Raw genomic sequence first — 23,953 nt, 5'->3', positions numbered from 1 at the left:
ATTTTAGTCACTTTATTAACTCTGTAGGGGTATGCACTTCTAAACCTGTCAAATACACTGCTAAGAATAATAGTGCTTAGCAGTTATACATACAGAACCAGTCAAAAGTTTGGACACACATACTCATTCAGGGGTTTTTCTACATTGTAGAATAATAGTGAAGACATCAAAACTATGAAATAACACATATGGAATCATGTAGTAACCAAAAAAGTGTTAAACATACTTTTATATGTGAGATTCTTCAAAGTAGTCACCTTTTGCCTTGATGACAGCTTTGTACACTCTTGGCATGCTCAACCAGCTTCATGAGGAATGCTTTTCCAACAGTCTTGAAGGAGTTCCCACATATGCCGAGCACTTGTTGGCTGCTTTTCCTTCACTCTGCGGTCCAACTCATCCCAAACCATCTCAATTGGGTTGAGGTCGGGTGATTGTGCAGGCCAGGTCATCTGATGGAGCACTCCATCACACTCCTTCTCGTTCAAATAGCCCTTACACAGCCTGGTGGTATTTTGGGTCATTGTCCTGTTGAAAAACAAATGATAGTCCCACTAAGCATAAACCAGATGGGATGGCGTATTACTGCAGAATGCTGTGATAGCCATGCTGGTTAAGTGTGCCTTGAATTCTAAATAAATCACAGATAGTGTCACCAGCAAAATCACCCCCACACCATCACACCTCCTCCTCCATGCTTCATGGTGGGAACCACACATGCAGAGATAATCCGTTCACCTAGTCTGCATCTCACAAAGACGGCGATTTGAACCAACAATCTCAAATTTGGACTCATCAGACCAAAGGACAGATTTCCACCTGTCTAATGTCCATTGCTCACGTTTCTTGGCCCAAGTAAGTCTCTTCTTCTTATTGGTGTCCTTTCTTTGCAGCAATTTGACCATGAAGGCCTGATTCACGCAGTCTCCTCTGAACAGTTGATGTTGAGATGTGTCTACTTGAACTCTGTGAAGCATTTATTTTGCCTGCAATCTGAGGCTGGTAACTCTAATGAACTTATTCTCTGCAGCAGAGGTAACTCTGGGTCTTCCTTTCCTGTGGTGGTCCTCTTGAGAGCCAGGTCCATCATAGCACTTGATGAGCTTCAAAAGTTCTGTCATCAAGGTGGCTACTTTGAAGAAAAATACGTTTTGATTTGTTTAACACTTTTTTGGTTACTACATGATTCCATATGTGTTATTTCATAGTTTTGATGTCTTCACTATTATTCTGCAATGTAGAAAATGGTAAAAATAAAGAAAAATCCTTGAATGAGTAGGTGTGTCCAAACTTTTGACTGGTACTGTATATATATGTAGTTGTATCTATTTGAGGGATTTAACCATTTCATCTAGCAGTGTGTAGCCTAGTGGTTAGAGCATTGGACTCGTAACCGGAAGGTTGTGCAAGATCGAATCCCCGAGCTGACCTATCGTATATATATATATATATATATCGGTATAGATCTGTCGTTCTGCCCCTGAACAAGGCAGTTAACCCACTGTTCCTATGCCGTTATTGAAAAGAAGAATTTGCTCTTAACTGACTTGCCTAGTTAAATAAAGGTAAAATAAAAACATGTAACTCAAGCATTCTTACACACCATTCATCCATCGACGAGTGCCGGCTTGAACAGTCAAGCCCAAGTCGCTTGTTGATGATCAGATAAGAGGTCGCCATGGAAACTGGGGACATTCACTTTTCAGAAAAGCTACAGGGGTCCCAGAATGTGACCGAGAATAAGTGTGAAAAGTGCTGAAACACCCAGAAAGAACACTACCGTGTGTGTGTGTGTGAGTGATGTACTGTAGGCTCATGGGAGCCTATCTGACCCAAGTCTGTTTTTACCCCAGATTGGGAAGACAAGGAGAGATGGGAATAACGGAGGGAGGGAGGGAGAATACGGGGCGCTCTCTTTCTTCCTTCTTCCTCTCTTACCTGGAGCAGGGGCAAGAGAGGAAGGGATATGAGAGGTTTTATTTCTTTCTTTCATTTTGTTACCTGGTTCGGTGCAGTTTTTCTTTTCCTCGTCCTCTTCCATGCTGCTATTACTGTCCAATGTGTCCACCTCCTGCAGTAGCTTCCTGCCTCCCCATCGCTCATCATCAAACGTGGTGGGGCTGGATGTGTCATAACCTACGAGACACAGGTAGAGGAGGCTTGAAAAGAGGTAACCAGGGCATGTTCCTTAAGGCACATGGATCAAAATTCTTTGCAACACAAAATGAAAACGAGCATTTGTTATTGGACCAGTTCAGTATTACCTCCCGGTTTCTCTCCGTTTTATTCTGTTTTGTCCCTACTTAACACGACAATGATCTACTTTGAAATCAACAAAAAGTCTGAGGAGAATTATTTTGTCAGTGTTGAAGTTATATTTATCAAGTTATTATGCCCTGAGAAATGAAACAAAGGGAAAGAACTGGGGGCAGAATACATTGTATTGAATCACACAAAATGCCACTTGAATCATGAGTGCACTCTGAATAAAGAACACATCTAGAGACAAAAACAGGGTACAGGATTCATTCATTTTCTCCTTTGGACAACCCTGAACCCACTCGAACCTTTTCAGCTGGCTGACCACACGTCTGACAGACACAAAAGAGAAAAGCTTCGAATCAAAATCGGAAGCAGAGGTATTCAATTGTCCTATAGTCAGACCTAGAGGTATGCCTGAACTTTCCACCTGGCATCATCACCTTTGATTCTGTACTCACAAGGCAGGCAGCGGGCATTGCGTGCCAACATTCAATGTGTATTTACCTCCTCTCACATGCACACACACAGGCCATCCATACACACACACACACACACACACACACACACAGAAATAACAAGCATATCGCACCGGTGATTAATGTGTCACTGCCTGCAAGGCATTGAGTGCTTCTCCATTAAGCTCAGAGAACATAACACACACACACACGCACGCACTTCATGAAGTGGATCATAAATAATCAACAGAATTAATATATATTCGGCACATTGTTTAATAGTTTCGCAGACAAGCACACAATGGGAAGAGGAGAAATGCATTAGCTGGAGTGTCATTGTTGGTTTGAACACACACACACGGTAGTGTGTGTCCCTGTTGCATTGCATTGTTCCGTTACCAGGATGAGCACACTGACATAGCAGTGATGCACAAATCATGAGTATGAAATATGAATATTCATATACAAGCACCAAGCCTTCTGTCCCTGTTCTGTAATGGATTCAATGGGATATAAGTGACAGCTCACGAAAAGCAAACGTCGACCTCTAATAGAGTAGTAGAGGAAGAGAGTAGGGGTGGACAGCTTTTGTCTCTCTCTGTAACCTGGAGAAGTGTTTTTAGTATACCCCTGGGTACTCTGCCCTGATTTCAGCTTAGCTGCAGTATAAAACACCTGAGCTTTACTGGGGTTGTACAGGCAATGCTTCTCTGACACACCTACTCATTCAAAGGATTTTCTTTACTCTAAATATTTTCTCCATTGAAGAATAATAGTGAAGACATCAAAACTATGAAATAACACATTTGGAATCATGTAGTGACCAAAAAAGTGTTCAACATATTATCCCTGATGGCAGCTTTGCACACTCTTGGCATTCTTAGACCAGCTTCATGAGGAATCCTTTTCCAACAGTCTTGAAGGAGTTCCCACATATGCTGAGCACTTGTTGGCTGCTTTTTTTTCTCTCTGCGGTCCAACTCATCCCAAGCCATCTCAATGGGGTTGAGGTCAGGTGATTGTGGAGGCCAGGTCATCTGATGCAGCACTCCATCACTCTCACTGGTCAAATAGCCCTTACACAGCCTGGAGGTGTGTTTTGGTCATTGTCCTGTTGAAAAACAAATGATAGTTCCACAAAGCGGAAACAAACTAAGCGGGTTGGTGTATCGCTGCAGAATGCTGTGGTAGCCATGCTGGTTAAGTGTGCATTGAATTCTAAATCAATCACAGACAGTGTCAGCAGCAAAGCACCCCCCACACCATCACACCTCCTCCATGCTTCACGGTGGGAATCACACATGCGGATATCATCCGTTCACCTACTCCGCGTCTCACAAACACACAGCGGTTTTATTATTGGTGTCCTTTAGTAGTGGTTTCTTTGCAGCAATTCGACCATGAACTCTGTGAAGCATTTATTTGGGCTACAATTTCTGAGGCTGGTAACTCTAATGAACTGATCCTCTGCAGCAGAGGTAACTCTGGGTCTTCCTTTCGTGTGGCGGTCCTCATGAGAAACAGTTTCATCATAGCACTTGATGGCTTTTGAGACTGCACTTGAAGAAACTTTCAAAGTTTTGACTGACCTTCATGTCTTAAAGTAATGATAGACTGTAATTTATATTTGCTTATTTGAGCTGTTCTTGCCATAATATGGACTTGGTATTTAACCAAATAGGGGTATCTTCTGTATACCACCCCTAAATTGTCACAACACAACTGATTGACTCAAACACATGAAGAAGGAAAGAAATTCCACAAATTAACTTTTAACAAGGCACACCGATTAATTGAAATGCATTCCAGGTGACTACCTCGTGAAGCTGGTTGAGACAATGCCAAGAGTATGCAAAGCTGTCATCAAGGCAAAGGGTAACTACTTTGAAGAATGTGTTGAACACTTTTTTGATTACTACGTGATTCCATATGTCTTATTTCATAGTTATGATGTCTTCACTATTATTCTACAATGTAGAAAATAGTAAAATATAGAAATAGAATGAGTAGGTGTGTCCAAACCTTTGACTAGTACTGTAAATATATACAGTTGAAGACGGAAGTTTACATACACCTTAGCCAAATACATTTATACTCAGTTTTTGGGAGCAATTTTCAAACGCCTGTAGGTACCACGTTCATCTGTACAAACAACAGTACGCAAGTATAAACACCATGGGACCACGCAGCCGTCATACCGCTCAGGAAGGAGACGCGTTCTGTCTCCTAAAGATGAATGTACTTTGGTGCAAAAAAGTGCAAATCAATCCCAGAACAACAGCAAAGGACCTTGTAAAGATGCTGGGGAACCCGGGTACAAAAGTAACTATATCTACAGTAAAACGACCTTGTTGGAGGAAACGGGTACAAAAGTATCTATATCCACAGTAAAACAAGTCCTATATCAACATAACCTGAAAGGCAGCTCAGCAAGGAAGAAGCCACTGCTCCAAAACCTCCATAAAAAAGTCAGACTACGGTTTGCAACTGCACATATCCCTTCCTCTCTGGCACATGGAGAAATGTCCTCTGGTCTGATGAAACAAAAATAGAACTATATGGCCATAATGACCGTCGTTATGTTTGGAGGAAAAAGGGGCAGGCTTGCAAGCCAAAGAACACCATCCCAACCGTGAAGCACGGGGGTGGCAGCATCATGTTGTGGGGGTGCTTTGCTGCAGGAGGGACTGGTGCACTTCACAAAATAGATGGCATCATGAGGTATGAAAATGATGTGGATATATTGAAGCAACATTTAAAGACAACAGCTAAAGCTTGGTCGCAAATGGGTCTTCCAAATGGACAACGACCCCAAGCATACTTCCAAAGTTGTGGCAAAATGGCTTAAGGACAACAAAGTCAAGCTATTGGAGTGGCCATCACAAAGCCCTGACCTCAAACCCATTGACAATTTGTGGGCAGCACTGAAAAAGTGTGTACGAGCAAAGAGGCCTACAAACCTGACTCAGTTACACCAGCTCTGTCAGGAGGAATGGGCCAAAATTCACCAAACTTATTGTGGGAAGCTTGTGGAAGGCTACCCGAAACGTTTGACCCAAGTTAAACAATTTAAAGGCAATGCTACCAAATACTAATTGAGTGTATGTAAACTTCTGACCCACTGGGAATGTGATGAAATAAATCAAAGCTGAAATAAATCATTCTCTCTACTATTATTTCACATTCTTAAAATAAAGTGGTGATCCTAACTGACCTAAGACAGGGAATTTTTACGAGGATTAAATGTCAGGAATTGTGAAAAACTGAGTTTAAATGCATTTGGCTAAAGTGAATGTAAACTTCCGACTTCAACTGTAGATTACTGTAGCCTACTGACGACGCTACATATGTTACTGTAGCCTACTGACGACGCTACCTATGTTACTGTAGCCTACTGACGACGCTACATACGTTACTGTAGCCTACTGACGACATTACATACATTACTGTAGCCTACTGATGACATTACATAGGTTACTGTAACCTACTGATGACATTACATAGGTTACTGTAGCCTACTGACATCACATAGGCTACTGTAGCCTACTGACAACATCACATAGGCTACTGTAGCCTACTGACAACATCACATAGGCTACTGTAGCCTACTGACAACATCACATACGTTACTGTAGCCTACTGACGACATTACATACATTACTGTAGCCTACTGATGACATTACATAGGTTACTGTAACCTACTGATGACATTACATAGGTTACTGTAGCCTACTGACATCACATAGGCTACTGTAGCCTACTGACAACATTACATAGGTTACTGTAGCCTACTGACAACATCACATAGGTTACTGTGGCCTACTGACAACATTACATAGGTTACTGTAGCCCACTGACGACATTACATAAGTTACTGTAGCCTACTGAGACATTACATAAGTTACTGTAGCCTACTGGCGACATTACATAAGTTACTGTAGCCTACTGACATAGTTACATAGGTTACTGTAGCCTAGTGACAACATTACATAGGTTACTGTAGCCTACTGACAACATTACATAGGTTACTGTAGGTTACTGTAGCCTACTGACAACATTACATAGGTTACTGTAGTCTACTGATGACATTACATAGGTTACTGTGGCCTACTGACAACATTACATAGGTTACTGTAGGTTACTGTAGGCTACTGACAACATTACATGGGTTACTGTAGCCTACTGACGACGTTACATAGGTTACTGTATCTACTGATGACATTACATAGGTTACTGTGGCCTACTGACAACATTACATAGGTTACTGTATCTGACAACATTACATAGGTTACTGTAGGTTACTGTAGCCTACTGACAACATGACATAGGTTACAGTAGGTTACTGTAGTCTACTGATGACATTACATAGGTTACTGTGGCCTACTGACAACATTACATAGGTTAATGTAGCCTACTGACAACATTACATAGGTTAATGTAGCCTACTGACAACGTTACATAGGTTAATGTAGCCTACTGACAATGTTACATAGGTTAATGTAGCCTACTGACAATGTTACATAGGTTAATGTAGCCTACTGACAATGTTACATAGGTTACTGTAGTCTACTGTAGCCTACTGACGACATTACACAGGTTACTGTAAGTTACTGTAGCCTAGTGACAACATTACATAGGTTACTGTAGGTTACTGTAGTCTACTGACGACATTACATAGGTTACTGTAGTCTACTGACGACAGTATAGGTTACTGTAGCCTACTGACAACATTACATAGGTTACTGTAGTCTACTGATGACATTACATAGGTTACTGTGGCCTACTGACAACATTACATGGGTTACTGTAGCCTACTGACGACGTTACATAGGTTACTGTATCTACTGATGACATTACATAGGTTACTGTAGGTTACTGTAGCCTACTGACAACATGACATAGGTTACAGTAGGTTACTGTAGCCTACTGACGACATTACATAGGTTACTGTAGTCTACTGATGACATTACATAGGTTACTGTGGCCTACTGACAACATTACATAGGTTAATGTAGCCTACTGACAACATGACATAGGTTACAGTAGGTTACTGTAGCCTACTGACGACATTACATAGGTTACTGTAGTCTACTGATGACATTACATAGGTTACTGTGGCCTACTGACAACATTACATAGGTTAATGTAGCCTACTGACAACATTACATAGGTTAATGTAGCCTACTGACAATGTTACATAGGTTACTGTAGTCTACTGTAGCCTACTGACAATGTTATAGGTTACTGTAGGTTACTGTAGCCTAGTGACAACATTACATAAGTTACTGTATCCTACTGACGACATTACACAGGTTACTGTAAGTTACTGTAGCCTAGTGACAACATTACATAGGTTACTGTAGCCTACTGACATAGTTACATAGGTTATTGTAGCCTGCTGATGACATTACATAGGTTATTGTAGCCTACTGACGACATGACATAGGTTATTGTAGCTTACTGACGACATTACATAGGTTACTGTAGGTTACTGTAGCCTACTGACAACATTACATGGGTTACTGTAGCCTACTGACAACATTACATAGGTTACTGTAGCCTACTGACGACGTTACATAGGTTACTGTAGCCTCCTGATGACATTACATAGGTTATTGTAGCCTACTGACAACATTACATAGGTTATTGTAGCCTACTGACAACATTACATAGGTTATTGTAGCCTACTGACAACATTACATAGGTTACTGTAGCCTACTGACAACGTTACATAGGTTACTGTAGCCTCCTGATGACATTACATAGGTTATTGTAGCCTACTGACAACATTACATAGGTTATTGTAGCCTACTGACAACATTACATAGGTTATTGTAGCCTACTGATGACGTTACAAGCGTAATTCAGAAATTAGGGAGAGATGGTTAATTAGAGAAGAGTGGATGGACTTTTCAATGCTAGCTAAGGACACTATAGTTGTCACATTGGATTTATTAACTACAAAAAAGGTAAGACGTGTTTTTATTCTAGTGCCGCCCTGCACACACAAGCGTGTTAGCTAGCTAGCTAACGTTTGCGGTGGTCCAACGTTAAACCTACTCGGAAGTTCAATGACATTTAAAGTTTCTTTGTAGAAGCCACTCCTCCATAGGTATAATTCTGCGGGCCTAATTCAGATAAAGTTGCATATTGCGCTCTACACTGTGACTGGCAGCACAGTGTGTGTGTTTGTCTTTCATTATGATTAAACCATGCTGTTAGGGCAAAATAAAATGAACTAAATTTCCTATACAGATGAAATCGCTTACTAACTCCATAGAAAACTGCTCTATGCACATTGATTGGTGAAGTCATTTATTGTCGAGCTAAATGTAAAAATATATTTCAGAGGTTTAAAAAAACAACAGAAAGGAACACCATAAACTGTTACTTTTATTTTGGTTCGAACTGGTTCAGAACTTCATTTTGCTGGTTGGAACAGTGGAATGGAACGAAAAAAGAATGGTTCTGTTCAGAACGAAACCATTGGAAAATAAATGTGGTTCCAACCCGTGCTCTACATTGCAGGAAAAAAACTGTTTCAGCTGTTTGAAAAATGTAAAAATTCTCTGACTTCAGGACAAGGGCCCTAGCCCCCTCTTGACCACACACCCACACCAGCCATCTTCACATACTTTGTGCCCCCTCAGATTTTTAAGGTGCATGACACCCCTGACCACACTCCAGTCCAGTTCAAAGCTCTGCAAAGCGAGTACTCAAAAGTAGCCTACAGTTTAAACACAATTTGCATGAGGTGCAAAATCAATGTAACATTGTATTGTTACAAAACATGGTAACAAAACAGTGGACTCTATGGGCTACATAACAGCCATTATGGAACTCCCACTTCAGCATTCCATCCCTCAACAGGGGGGTAAGTTGATAGGCCTACCCTCACCTGAATTTTCTGCTAGGTAGGAGAACCCCTTGACGACGAGAAGCATCCCTCCCAACAAGCATATTTGGATCAAAACCAACTCCTTTCGCTTTTTCCGTCTCGCTTTGATCTTTTTCTGGTTCAGCATCACTTGCGGCGGGCGATTCCGGGGTCGGACACCGGCTGGAGGCATCCTTTCTGCGGCTTCTTCCTCGTCCATCTAGCCGCCGGAGTGAAATGAGCAGCAAAGCTCCGAGGGAATTTTACACGAACGGATACAAAGTGGAGGAACGGTGGTGTGTGTGTGTAATGTGCGGGGGAGGGGGGTATCTTGTAAAAGTTTCAAATCGGTATCGTTGGAAAGTCGCGAGTGTTGAGGTGTAGACTGCAAGGTTTGTTTTCCTTTTGAAGTGCCAGGGCGTCTTTGCTTCTATGTCATATTACACTTTCCTTTCATGCAATAGTAGGACAGGCGGCAGGAGCGCTCCATAGATGCGACTGTGGCGTCTCGTGCGCGCAACGCCGGATTGCTCACTGTGTGTATGGTGATGTTATTGTAGGATGCTGTGTCCGACAAGAGAGAGAGAGCGCGCGAGAGAGAGAGAGAGAAAGATAGATCAAATGTGCAAGCTGTTTGACGTAGAAATTGCCTAGAGACAGTGAGAGAGTATAACATGATTTTTTTTCCGAGGCTCGGTACACTGCCTTTCACTACCCTCTCCTTACAAAGTTTTTTTTGCATGATGTTGGCATTAATACAGGATAGCTGAATTACATAAGTTTACATAAAGACATCTTCAAAAGCTGTTTGTGCCCAGACCACCTTAGAGAATATTTGAGTAGGCTATTTATGCATACGTTACATAATAGATCAATGAATGCATTGCTCATGAAATTTACATGAATTTCTATCTATGTTATCAAATAAGATGGACTGTGATTACTTTACAGTGGGCAATATAACTAGCTTGACTTTATTTACTATCATTAGACATGCATGCTTTGAATAAACAGGCCAAGCCTTCACATAATGTAAATGATATGAAATGAGCCAACTTTTCCTCCAAACAAATTATTAGGCTATTCACATAAAATTATGAAGAAAAAAAAATGTTTCTAGGATATTTAGAATGTTAGGATTATATCTTAATTCTGACAAACAGCCACTCTTGATTGTGAGTTTTGATTGTTTGAGTTTTCTTATAAATAGCACTGGAAAGTTTCCAGCAAGAGTGGAAAAAGTGGTTAGGGCTCTTAGCAACTAGGTTTCATTAACCATTTGAGTCAAGGACTGGGGAGGGAGAGCGGTAGAGAGAGAGAGAGAATCAGAAAATGAAAGATTTAAAAAAGTAAAAAGAGGTGGTGAAATTGAAAAACAAAAGTAGCATAATAATGCCACCAACAAGATAGTACTTTAAGTCTCAGAAAGTTTGTCCTCTCACACTAGTTTCTTATAAGCTACCTGACCACAGAAGGAAGTATGCCATTGTACTGCCATGAGAAAATACATGAGAAACAAAAGCCAGACATCACACACAACCAAACTGTCCATTGCGACCCAGATTTGGTTTTGTGCAAAAAAACACACCTGAAATGGACGATTGCCTATAACCTGTAGAGAGGAATCCTGCACTCAACCCGGGCATGGAGTTATTTAGTATACTAAATAAGATGAATTCCCAAAGTTTCAGAGGTGCACAAAAGAAAAGAAAGAGAGGGAGAGGAAGAGGGAGGGAAGTGGTGGGGGGGGCAACAAATTAAATCCAGTTAAATTGTTTTTCCATAGCCAGTGGGGTTTGGCAAGAGACTGGCTCACACATGAGAGGCAAGATAAAGCCTCAGAAAGAAACAGACAATCCCAAACGTTGTAGCAGTCTCAGATGTAGCAGAATGCCTGGAATTTAACCCACTTTCCCATGTCCAACTGAACTGACACCGCGCCCAGACATAGCTCCAAAGGCCTGGAAGATGATACACACGTACACACATGGAAGTGCACACTTGTAGTACAGTACTGAGATCCACAACAAAACACTATCAAAGACAGAACAACTCACACACAAGCTGTAGAATCCCCCCTCCCAAATGAGTGTCTGCCAGTAGGGACCCCAATATACATATGGAACCACAGTCTCAACTATGCACCACTAAAATCAAAATGGCTTTCATCACTTCTGCTGTACTGTCTTGGTTGGTATCTACATCCATAATCCAGCAGTCACTTTCCCTGTTGTGATGAAACATAGGTCGGGGCTGTCTACTGTCTGGAGCGTAGAGCCCCCTAAAAACCACAGTAGATCCAGACATATTTGGGTCATGTCTTGTCTTCTCCTCATATGATATCTCCAGAGCCTGACGTTGTTTCTCAGTTTCCTCCTGTTCTGTTCTCAACCAGAAATAAACATGGAGATAAATCTCATCCCAGCACAACGTCACGCTGCGAGGGCACAGCAGTTCCTGTAGGCCAGGAATAGATGCTCTGTCAACTAAATCCTGGAGTTTTGAAGGTATTTGTGTTCAATGGGAAGGTAGGTGTGTTCCTCCCTCAGACCATCCAAGAACAAGGATAGAGCATGTACGCACTCACACACTGACAACAAACACAGCATAGGTCCACACACCATGTCTTCTTTTATAAAATGACCACATTTACATTCAAATTCACTAAACAGCAGTATAACATATCGTGTTCACAACATTCATAAATATCAAATGTGTTGTCCTTATTAAGACAAGAACTACAAAAGTAAGGTGAGAGAATGTCCGACATCTCAATCTTGTGATGCCACTACCCATCTCTGTCATAGGTGCCTTTGGATTTTGGGGTGGAAGGTCCCTTGTCTTTGAGTAGAGAAAGACAGTGGCAGAGAGGGTACAAGGCAGAGACAGCCAATGTTGTAGAGAAAGATGGAGAGGAAGAGGCCCATACGTTCTCCCAGGAGGACAGTCCAGAGTCACGTCTCACAGTCTCTGCAGATGAAGTCCATTTGGGCCGACTGAGCTCCTCCATCATCAATATGGTAAATCTATAAGCAGCAACGCACATCGTTATCAGTATATTCATATATAGAACATCAATTAGCACGTACCATTATCCAGAGCAACTTGTATAGACTGTTAGTAGTATTAAGGCATAGTAGCATTGGACACAGTAGCATTAGTAGGAGTGGTGGCCGTGTAAAGAGCAGTCGTTGTAGTATTGAGAGCAGGGGGATTCTTGCAGTAACAGAACCACAAGAACATTTCATTTAAATAGAACATTGCAGGAAGGAAGTGAGGGAAGATAGGCCAAAGACTTGTCACAAACTGACTCTAATCATTCTGAGACACACACACACACAGTGGTGCACACTGCTCATGTTTAAGTCATAGTAAGCAAACCTCAGGGAGACAAAGTTCCCCCCCTTTAAAAAAAAAAATGAAGCGACGGAAATGAGAACGCGAGAGAGGGAGAGGAAAGGAGAGGAAAGGAGAGGAAAGGAGAGGAAAGGAGAGAGGGAGAGGAAAGGAGAGGAAAGGAGAGGAAAGGAGAGAGGGAGAGGAAAGGAGAGGACAGGAGAGGAAAGGAGAGGAAAGGAGAGGAGAGGAAAGGAGAGGAGAGGAAAGGAGAGGAAAGGAGAGAGGGAGAGGAAAGGAGAGGAAAGGAGAGGAAAGGAGAGGAGGAAGGAGAGAGGGAGAGGAAAGGAGAGGAAAGGAGAGGAAAGGAGAGAGGGAGAGGAAAGGAGAGGAAAGGAGAGGAAAGGAGAGGAAAGGAGAGGAGAGGAAAGGAGAGGAAAGGAAGCAATGAGGAGGAGAGTGAGCATTTCTCTACTTTCAAGTCTGAGCTCGCTTATCACACAGAGAACTGCTGCCTTTGCATTCCCCCCGAAAGTGAAAAATGAAAACAACTCAAATCTCTCTCTCGCCCCTCCCGCTCCCTCCCTCCCTCCCCTCCCTCGGCTTTCGCTCTCTGTCAGACAAAGTGGCCTTATGCAACCATCTCGGGGAGGCCTTGCTGATGTCTTGCGGCATATTTACCCAGCCTGCCCCCCTCTCTCCCGTCTCCTTCTCTCTTTTTGTCTCATAAAGTGAGGGGAGTGGTGTCCTCACCACCGGGGAGTCTGGGATACCGCCGGAGGCTGAGTACGAAGAGCCATGAGGGACATGGAGTGTGTGTGTTGTCTCTCTAAATTACATACATTGTGTGTGTGTGTGTGTGTGTGTGTGTGTATAATGTGTGTGCGCATGCATGATGTGGGTATGTGCATGGTTATGAAAGAGAGGATACGTCACCCAGTAGTGACGTCGTGTGGTGGTGTGTTCGCTCCGAAGCCACACCAACTCCACCACGGGTCACTGCATTTTTGACCCCAACACGGTAAGGCGTAGGCGCGACCACACCACACCACACCACAGGCTCGCTCGCGCAAGCAAGCAGGGGCGGGCTGACAGACTAACTCAGTGACTACACTTCCCTGTTTTTAGTAAACAAACAAACGCTAGGGATGAATAAGAGCAAAGCCCTCTAATCCGGAGATCTGAACACTTGTATAAGAAACAGCCTCCTCCTGGATTTCACTACAATGTCAACAATAACATGGAGCGACCAAGGACCATGTGCAGTACAACATACACCAATGTGGGTTGAAGTGGTTCTATTTCATCCATGATTGTGTGCAATAAACACAGAGAGGAAATCCAGAAGCTGAGATAAAGGACCAGTGACGTAAAGCGTTTCGTAGCAGATGCATACAGTACTAGATACCACTACTCTGACCGAACATCAAATCTCCAAAACAGAGGACAACTTTATTGGTTATTTATTTGTAAATTTTTAGTATAAGTAATACAGGTTGGGACTCCAGGCTCACCGTGCTGCCCTAGGTCTCCCTCTCTGACGACACGTCTCCGTCTGCTCCACTGCTGGCGTTAGGGTCCTGGGCTCTGGGGCGCGGGGCGGCCCTCTCCCTGCCCGACTCAGAGGGTCCTTTAGAGCGCTGCTTCTCTTTCCTCTGCTGCTGTTTCTCCTGTTTAGCGAGCTGAGGGGGGAAAGGCCGTCAGTAACGGGTTAAAAAGAGAAGGACAAAACTTGGATTGATCTAATGCGTTAGTAGGGCCCTGAGTTGTTCGTGGTCACGTGACCTGTTTTTACTGGTCAAGTCGCGTGCCCAAGAGAAACCCAGGGACCTAGCTATGTATAACTGTACCAAATACTTGGCTACATAAAAACGAGAAAAGAGAAGATGAAAAGGGCAGAAGAAAGAGAAATAAACACCAGAGCTTTGTTTCACTGTGCCGCTATTTCCGGAAGACATGACCATTTCAAAGTAGCATTAACTGCCTTCACAATATAAAGCTGTCACACTCAGAAAGAGCCGAATCATCTTCCCATTCACTCACCATCTACGGTTAGCTGCGAGGCTTATCTATTGAACTCCTCTCTGAGGAAACTACTGTAGCAGCTATCTCTGTTCTGCTCAATGAACATTAAACAACAACCCTACACTAAAAAGGTACACAACAATCCCTGAAAAGGTTTGTAAACATACATGCTAAAACTTTCATGAGCGCCACAGGAAATATTTATGCCTTAAAATGTCATGCTAAAGCCACAACATCCCACAAACTCTTAATTATTTAAAGGGAATAAGACTTAAAAAACCACCATGTATCTAGTTATCCCTGTACAAACTCCATCGGGGTTAGCTAGCTAGCAAGCAATGATACCATCTTACCCAGGGTGTTGTGTTGCTTTGAAGACCCCCAATAAAAAAAGATCACATGACATTTCAGTAATTAAGACCACTGTTTCGTATTCAAAATTACTTTCACAGAACAATAGAAACAGGATAACTTGACTTAATGGTATTGTTTGCTAGGCTCTGTTGTCCCTCTCCTAGGATCTGATAAAGCTTCCGATTCATGGAAAGTGTGTGTGTGTGTGTGTGTGTGTGTGTGTGTGTGTGTGTGTGTGTGTGTGTGTGTGTGTGTGTGTGTGTTTAAGCTGCTCCCCCAGTTGACTGGTGATCCTCGCAGCCTTGGCATACACCCCTCTAACTAAACAACAACATCCCAAACATCCAAAACAGACAGGATAAAAATTCTGAGGACTGCCGCTTACATCCATTGGACACGAGCAGTCAGCCAAGTTTACACACACAAAGACCACGCATGCACACACAGAAGTGACTGGAATCACATTCAGGAAGTCTTCAACAATTCACAAATAACTAAAACACTACCATTTCAAATGACTCACTGTACCCCCAAACATTGACTCGATACCGGTACACTCTGTATATAGCCTCGATATTGTTATTTTTTTGTGTTACTTTCTATTATTTTTTACTTTAGTTTATTTGGTATATATTTTCTTAACTCTTCTTGAACTGCACTGTTGGTTAAGGGCTTGTAAGTAAGCACTTCACGGTAAGGTCTACACTTGTATTTGGCGCATGTGACAAAAAGTTTGATTTGAATAAAATACAATGTGAAGCGGACGGTTTAGGAGAAGCAGGGAGGGATGTCCCTACTCCCTCATGGCTGCTGCTGTTTGGAGTGGACCTGACTGCTTTCTGCTATAAGTTTGGATCATAGTGCGATGTCTTCAAGTAGATGTGGTGGCGTAACACATTCATCAAGGCTTTTGCTCCTTCAAATCCCTCTGTGTTACACAACAGGACTGGGAGATACTGTGGAATCAGCAGTGTTACCCAACGGTTATCCATTTGTCATGTTTAAAGATGGATACGTTGCCTAAAATACACTTAAAATGACCTGAAATGACTTTTAACATAGTTTACCATTCAAAAACAGATGCCCAAGTAATACATTAACGGCCGGTTTCTTGGATCAGGATTAAGCCTAGTCCTGAAAGCATGTTCAATGGAGAATTTAGAATGAGCATGCTTTATAGTCCAGGACAGAGCTTAATCTAGGGCCAGGACACTGAGAGGACATCCATTATTAATATAACATTGTGGGTGAACTTGTCACTACTTAGGCTACACATCAGAACTCATAAATCATTATTCCACATTCAAATATATTTCTTAGCCAGCATGGCCTGAGTCGCCACCTGCAGAGGCCGTCGTCATGGTAACAGAGTCCACAGTGACTCAGGAGTCAACCGATCCCTGTGTGGAGAGCGGGGGCACCCATGCGGTGGCGACCACCACCTCGCCCTGGCCTGCCAATCATATGTTATGTCGTCCCCACACACACACTTCCGACACATGACAACTCAAACCTTTCAGAGTGTGTTTTGGTCAATCAGTGGTCTTTCAGCTAGGCCAGAGGGGTGCTGGGACAGAGCAAGACAGATTCATGGGATATTCAGCACACATCTACAGTATCAGGATTGGTTTTTGTGTCAGGGACCAGCAAATCTATGGTTCACCTCCTTGAAGCCAGGGACTAAAATTACAACAGAAAACTGACCAACTAAATGTCTGACAGCTATCTCAGGGACCAGTAAGCCACATCTCAGGGAGCGGTGCCGGTCCATGGACCAGAAGTTGACTAATACTGCACTAAGAAAAGCAATAGTGCAGCTTTGCTTGTTGATCATGGTCTGTTCTCCATCTGTTACTACAAGAAGTTAGGCCTGCAGTACCACCTGCTGGAGGATAGCAGGATAGACAGTGAGTGCTGAGAGAAAGTCTGAACTACTTAGAACAAATATAGTCTAGCAATACACAGCCTAAAGTGAGACTTCGCAATATGACACCATCATACAACATGAGCCAACTCCATGCTTGCAGAAATCAACAGTACCTGTTTGGGGTCCATGGGAGCAGAAGGAGACACCAGTTCAATGGTGACTGGTCCGTCATTCTGAATGTGAACCTGCATGTAGGCCCCAAACTGCCCACCTAAAAACAAAACAAAAAACAAAGACAAAAGGAAAATGTAAAGGTTACCCTTAATACGTCTAAATAGGCCCCTATAAATGACACCACTCAACGTTTCCATCCAGTAACAGCCACTGCAGTTTGCTTATTGTGCACATTATTCTATATCAATGATTTATAAGCAGGTGGCATCTCAGGGACATGGGGGTAGAGGGTGTTAAGATACAATAAGACAGGAAGTTTATACTTAAAATGGTCCAGGTATGTTTCGATTTATTACATCATCTGCCCATGAAACCGGTGGCTGGGTGGTGTGTTCTAAAAAGCGCAGAATCATCTTGTTTCTCCCACTCAGGGGATTGGGCCTTGGCAGTGAGAAGACTAATTAGAGAGCTTGCGTCCCACTACAAGCAGGGACACAGAGTTCCTCCACTACACCTTCTCCCCGGTGGCTTGAACCAATTCCCCACCAAACACCATCTACGACCTGATAAAAGAAAACCACCCCAATGTGGAACCGCCATAACCCTTGCACTGTGACCCATATAATTAAATATAACACTGTTTATTTCTATGCTGTGCCCAACGACCTTATAGACCCAATTCACCACTAAACATGGCCTGACAAACCCACCCCCTATGTAGATGTGTGGAACCACCATAACCTTTGCACTGTGAACTATGACCTTAAAGGCCGATGTATGTAACCTCTGTTTCAACAGGAAAGCAGGCGTTCCAACTGATTCCGAGCCTTTCAGGTCAGGAGTCAAGTCTTGAGTGGCCTTAAGGATAAAGGCTACTGCATGTGACCCTGTAGTCTAGGCTGTTTCACTTAGGAGTGCATTGGCTTGTCAAGCCTTAAGCTAGTGTCTCAATTCCCCAGGCTGTGAACAGCAACCCTTCTATTCACTATAGTTCTCCAGGTGTTTGTGATATTGACCTTAGGCTATCAATTAGACTGAACAAAAATAAAATGTAAAGTGTTGGTCCCCTGTTTCATGAGCTGAAATAAAAAATATACCAGAGATTTTCCATGCGCACAAAAAGCTTATTTCTCCTTCGCCAATATAATCCATCCACCTGACAGGTGTGGCATATCAAGAAGCTGATTAAACTGCATGATCATTACACAGGTGCACCTTGTGCTGAGGACAATAAAAAGCCACTTTAAAATTGTCATATAACACAATGCCACAGATGTCTCAAGTTTTGAGGGAGCGTGCAATTGGCATGCACACTGCAGAAATGTCCACCAAAGCTGTTGCCAGATAATTGAATGTTCATTTCTCTAACATAAGCTGCCTCCAACATCATTTTAGAGAATTTGGCAGTGCACCCAACCGGCGTCAAAACTGCATATCACCACATCTGGCTTCTTCACCTGTGGGATCATCTGAGGGGGGTTGGTGAGGAGTATCTATGTCTGTACTAATACCCCTTTGTGGGGAAAAACTCATTCTGATTGGCTGGGCCTGGTTGCCAAGTGGGTGGGCCTATGCCCACCCATGGTTGCACCCCTTCCCAGTCATGTGAAATCCATAGATTAGGGCCTAATGAATTTATTTTAATTGACTGATTTCCTTATATGAACTGTAACTCAGTAAAATCTTTGAAATGGTTGCGTTTAGATTTTTGTTCAGTTTAGCTTCACCTCTTTGCTTGAACAAATGACCTTTTGCAATCCATCATAACCATGATTGAGCAAAACATTGACCCAATGCTATTAAATATTAAAACCACACACTTAGCAGAATGCCGATCCTTTTACCATCTATTAAATAACCAAGATAATAGTGACTATTAGGTATCAAAATGATCTCTTCGTTTAGGCTTTTCCTATCTAGAGTGTCTTATGAGAGTTAATTTCTCTCCGCCCACAAACTGCCTACACAGCAAAGTGTCCTCGACACTTTTGGGTCACTGGATGTGAAATTCTGTACAATAGCAGTCTATTTTAAAAACTATATATATGGCTCATCTTGCAGTGTCTCGCTCACCCAGCCCAACTCAGCCCAGTATAGATATAGTGATATTGCAATATATACTGAGTATAACAAACATTAGGAACACCTTCTCCCCTTTCCCTCAGAACAGCCTCAATTTGTCAGGGTATGGATTCTATAAGGTGTCGAAAGCGTTCCACAGAGATGCTGGCCCATGTTGACTCCAATGCAGTTGTGTCAAGTTGGTTGGATGTCCTTTGGGTGGTGGACCATTCTTGATACACACAGGAAACAGGTGAGTGTGGAAAACCCAGCAGCGTTGCAGTTCTGGACACAAACCAGTGCGTCTGGCACCTACTAATATACCCCGTTCCAAGACACTTAAATCTTTGTCTTGCCCATTCACCCTCTGAATGGCACACATCCACAATCCATGTCTCAGTTGTCTCAAGGCTTAAAAATCCTTCTCTAACTTGTCTCCTTCCATTCATCTACACTGATTGAAGTAGATTTCACACGTGACATAAATAAGGGATCATAGCTTTCACCAGGATTCAGCTGGTCAGTATGTCATGGAAAGAGGTGTTCCTAATGTTTTGTACACCCTGTATAGGCCTAGTGCTTGTGTAGCCTACTGTATTATTGTACCCTTTTCACACCATGGCGCTGACCCGACATATAGTGCTGGCTCTGATATTATCTGTTTACGTTGTCCTTTCCAGCATGGTTCCAGCAACTAAAGTGGAAGCGTAACCAGGTCAGCACAGCACACATCTCAGCTTGGTTCAACTCAATAGTGAGGAAAGGAAATAGGATACCTAGCAATGTTCCCTCAAATTCTGGGGCACTGAGCAAATTTAAGGAACGGCTGAGCGCAAACTTGAAGGTGTGAACACTTACTGTGAACACTGAGGTTGTACCTGCTTTAAGTTACAGCTGTAAGAGTGGTCAAGTAGGCTACTGTGGCTATTTGATCATAATGTTGGCCTACCCGAGTGACCTACCATCAAAAACAATAAAGAAAAATGCATCCAACAACATTTGAACACGGAAATAGCTGTTCTATCATTCAGCCTACAGTAGCAGCCAATGTGTGGTGTTCAATGTACACCTACATTCCATGAGACTTTTGAAAAAAAAAACCACAAAATACAACACTGACCCTAAGACCTAAAAAGCTATTTACCTGACACGTTTTCAAAGATGTCTAGAAATGTACACGTTTTGTGCTCTTGTAGGAAGCAAACACTCCCCCATTGTTGACTAGAAATGAGCTATAACTGGGCTAATAACTCACTAACTAGCAAAGAATATGAACAAAAGTGCATCTATTCACGACCGCTCATACTGTAGCCTAAATACGGTCCAGCTCAAAGTGAGAGACACAGATCCATATATTGCAATGGTTATTTGCATATAGGTCTGTGTAGAGTACCTGCCTGTCAATACTATAGTCTTACCTGTCGATACTTTAGAATCCTACTCCAATGTGCTCTGCCTACAAGAAAATATCTTGCACAGTTAGTTTTGCATACCAAGTCTTGAATAGTTTGTTTTATGTCGGTATGTTACATTGAAATTGGTTAAGATTGCGTTGATTCGATCACAACTCCCACAGTAGAGCGAAATGTTGATAGTGTTAACTAAAGGGGTAAACTCAAGAAAGGTGAGTGAAGTTCAAACTCATGCTTCTCTGGCTGGACGGCTATTTCGTCTGCACGGCAGTCTGATGGGAGCTGTACGCAGGTTAGAGGGAAAACTGACACCGCGTCAGTTGTATAACTCAATGCATTCAACTGAAATGTGTCTTCAGTTGTTAACTGCCTTGCTCAAGGGCAGAACGGACGATTTTTACACCTTGTCAGCTCTGGGTTTCGAACAAGGAACCTGTCGGTTACTGTACCAACGCTCTAACCGCTAGGCTACCCACCTTTGATAATCTCAGGCTTGTTTAGTAGCTCGTAATAGAGTTAAAGCAGCTGATAGAGGCCTAGCGCGTATTTACTGTAGGCCGACTGTAGGCCTACAGACTGTAGGCCTGCAGTGTCAGTCATTGATGTCCACCCATAGTAATATCATTTTCTATTTAGTCCTGTGTGTTCACCCACCTTTGATCATCTCCGGCTTGTAGGTGCTCCTCAGGTGTTCCAGGATGTTATTATAGAAGGGCTGGGACAGCTCTGCAGGCATGGCAGCATGGAAGTCTGGCTTGTTACCCTTTAGTATGCACTGCAGAGTGAACTGACTGACACACAGGACTTCATATTCCTTGTCCATGACGCTTTTGCTCCACGCCCGGCCGTTCTCATCGTCAAACAGACGCAGGTTGAGGATCTTACGAACCCTGAGGAGCAGAGAAATGAACGTTGGGGCGTAGAATTGAAATATAGAATTGATTTATTTGAATATTTATGGGTTGGGGACACAAAGGAGATGGCTATAGGAGTGAGCAAGTATTTTGTGCAGATGTTCCAAACTTATTGGGCTAATACAAAAGAATAGCTCTATGTGAATGCTTGTCTTACAAATTCCTATTACAGATATGAACCTGACCTGGCCCTTATGCTCTGCCTATGTAGGAGAAGGGCTACAGTACCGTAGTGCAAAGACCATGTTTTGTGACTGAATGAACCCACACTCACATGTAGTCAACATCCTTCTGTGTGTCCTCCATGGATATACCCAGCAACACACACAGTCCTCTGCCTATTGAGCTGATGGGCACCTCTCCCACTGTGAAAACACAGGACAGAATTATCAAATCAATAAAATAATTGTCCTTTTCATTATTCAGTGTCAGACACATCCTCCTCAAAAAGTGTAGTTAATCTAGCACACACTGACAGTCTTGCAAGTAGTAGTAGGCTGCTATAGTACAGTACAGTACCTGGGAGATTCAATGGGGTTAACAGTGTGGTTAATGTTAGGTTTCAAATCACATTTGATGCAGAGAAATTGTATAAATAGGCAGGGTTTGTGATTTTGTAGCTGTGGTAACTAGTAATAAGCACTTTTAGTGCGATTACCATAATGCCAGCATTTGGAATAGTCGTTGGACATGTCAGTGCACACATCATTACATATTGGGGCAATTCAGCATGGCATATAGCTACTTTAGTCAGGTTCTCAAAAAGTGTGATTGATATTTACAGGTACTGACCTGTTGCAGCCTCTACAACCACTGTGATTATTATTTGACCCTGCTGGTCATCTATGAAAGTTTGAACATCTTGAAGAATGATCAAGACTTAATGGCCATGTACTCTTATAATCTCCATCTGGCACAGCCAGAAGAGGACTGGGAACCCCTCAGAGCCTGGTTCCTCTCTAGGTTTCTTCCTAGGTTCCAGTTTTAGGCTGGGTTTCTGTAGAAGCACATTGTGACATCTGCTGATGTAAAATGGGCAGTGGTGGAAAAAGTACCCGATTGTCATACTTGAGTAAATGTAAATATACTCTAATAGAAAATTATTCAAGTCAAAGTCTCCCAGTAAAATACTACTTGAGTAAAAGTCCAAAAGTGTGTGGTTTTAAATATACTTAAGTTTTAAAAGTAAATGCAATTGCTCAAATATACTTAAGTATCAAAAGTGAAAGTCAATCATTTCAGATTCCTTATATTAAGCACAACACACGGCACAATTATCTTGTTTCATTTTATTGACGGATAGCCATGGGCACACTCCAACACTCAGACATAATTTACTAAATAAACATTTGTGTTCACAGTAGGGAGTCAGAGGCAGTACAGTAGAGATGACCAGGAATGTTATTCTGATCACCAACTACGATATTTGTGTTTAAATTGAGCCATTTTTCTGTCAAAATGTTTTGACTAGTTGTGGGTGTCAGGGAAAATGTATGGAGTAAATTGTACATTATCATCTTTAGGAATGTAGAAGTGAAAGTAAAAGTTGTCACAAATATAAATAGCAAAGTACAGATAACCCCAAAAACGACATAGGTAGTACTTTAAAGTATTTTTACTTAAGTAAGTTACTATATACCACTGAAAAAGTGTTTTATAAATACATTTGATTGGATAGCCGTGCGGCTACCAAACTACCGTAGCTAACGTTTGCAATCCTCTGTTCTGCCTGCAACATGCCTACCGGTGAAGAACTGTCATTCCTTGACACTATGAGCGATAAAGAAATAAAATAATTACAAGTAGATAGCGTTACTCACCTGTCACGCTCGCTGTTGTCACTCTTTGAATGATTGCCTTCATTGTTTTGATTAGCTCGCTCGCTAGAATGAATCAGATTGAAGCGGTGCACAGACGTAAACGTCATACTTCCCATGAATCCTTGCTGCGTTGTCAGAGGCCTCTAGCGGCAGCAGTTGGGAGTACAGTAGATCACTTTTGCTACCATATAAGACAGCATCAAAGTGCTAAAAAAATACCTTCTGTACTGATTGCTGGGGTTAAATTGGTGTTTTGTACATTTATCCCAAAATCCTACGGTACTGTCATTATGAGCATTTTCAAAGGGAAGGGAGCACTGTCACTACCTCGCTCTCCACACCAAGGTGCATGAATTGTGGAGCAAAATGAAGACATTCAGGAACTCCTGGAGGGCA

General features: G+C 42.4%; 2 protein-coding genes across 2 annotated transcripts in view; both read right to left on the bottom strand.

The window, feature by feature from the left end:
* LOC112235419 (sodium/potassium/calcium exchanger 3) overlaps positions 1-9,915 on the bottom strand; it is a 64,173-nt gene extending 54,258 nt beyond the window's left edge. Inside the window, exons 1-2 of the mRNA XM_042310806.1 lie at positions 9,616-9,915; positions 2,002-2,136 (exon numbers count right to left, since the gene is read on the bottom strand). Coding sequence (XP_042166740.1) covers positions 2,002-2,136; positions 9,616-9,814 — 334 coding nt within the window. The 5' untranslated portion in view covers positions 9,815-9,915. The remainder of the gene's footprint in view (positions 1-2,001; positions 2,137-9,615) is intronic.
* A 2,287-nt stretch (positions 9,916-12,202) lies between these two features.
* Positions 12,203-23,705, bottom strand: LOC112230258 (D-aminoacyl-tRNA deacylase 1-like). Its single transcript, XM_024396478.2, has 6 exons — positions 23,558-23,705; positions 22,012-22,102; positions 21,478-21,713; positions 17,350-17,447; positions 14,445-14,612; positions 12,203-12,620 (listed from the first exon to the last, which is right to left on the bottom strand). Exons 1-5 carry the CDS (start codon positions 23,598-23,600, stop codon positions 14,454-14,456), a joined length of 627 nt encoding a protein of 208 aa, XP_024252246.1. The 5' UTR covers positions 23,601-23,705; the 3' UTR covers positions 12,203-12,620; positions 14,445-14,453.
* Between the last annotated feature and the right edge of the window lie 248 nt (positions 23,706-23,953).

This window comes from Oncorhynchus tshawytscha, linkage group LG32 (genome assembly GCF_018296145.1).
Source record: "Oncorhynchus tshawytscha isolate Ot180627B linkage group LG32, Otsh_v2.0, whole genome shotgun sequence".
In the NCBI taxonomy this organism is placed as follows: Eukaryota; Metazoa; Chordata; class Actinopteri; order Salmoniformes; family Salmonidae; genus Oncorhynchus; species Oncorhynchus tshawytscha.
The sequence above is the reverse complement of the archived record's forward strand: the minus strand, read 5'-3'. Positions and strand labels throughout refer to the sequence as shown.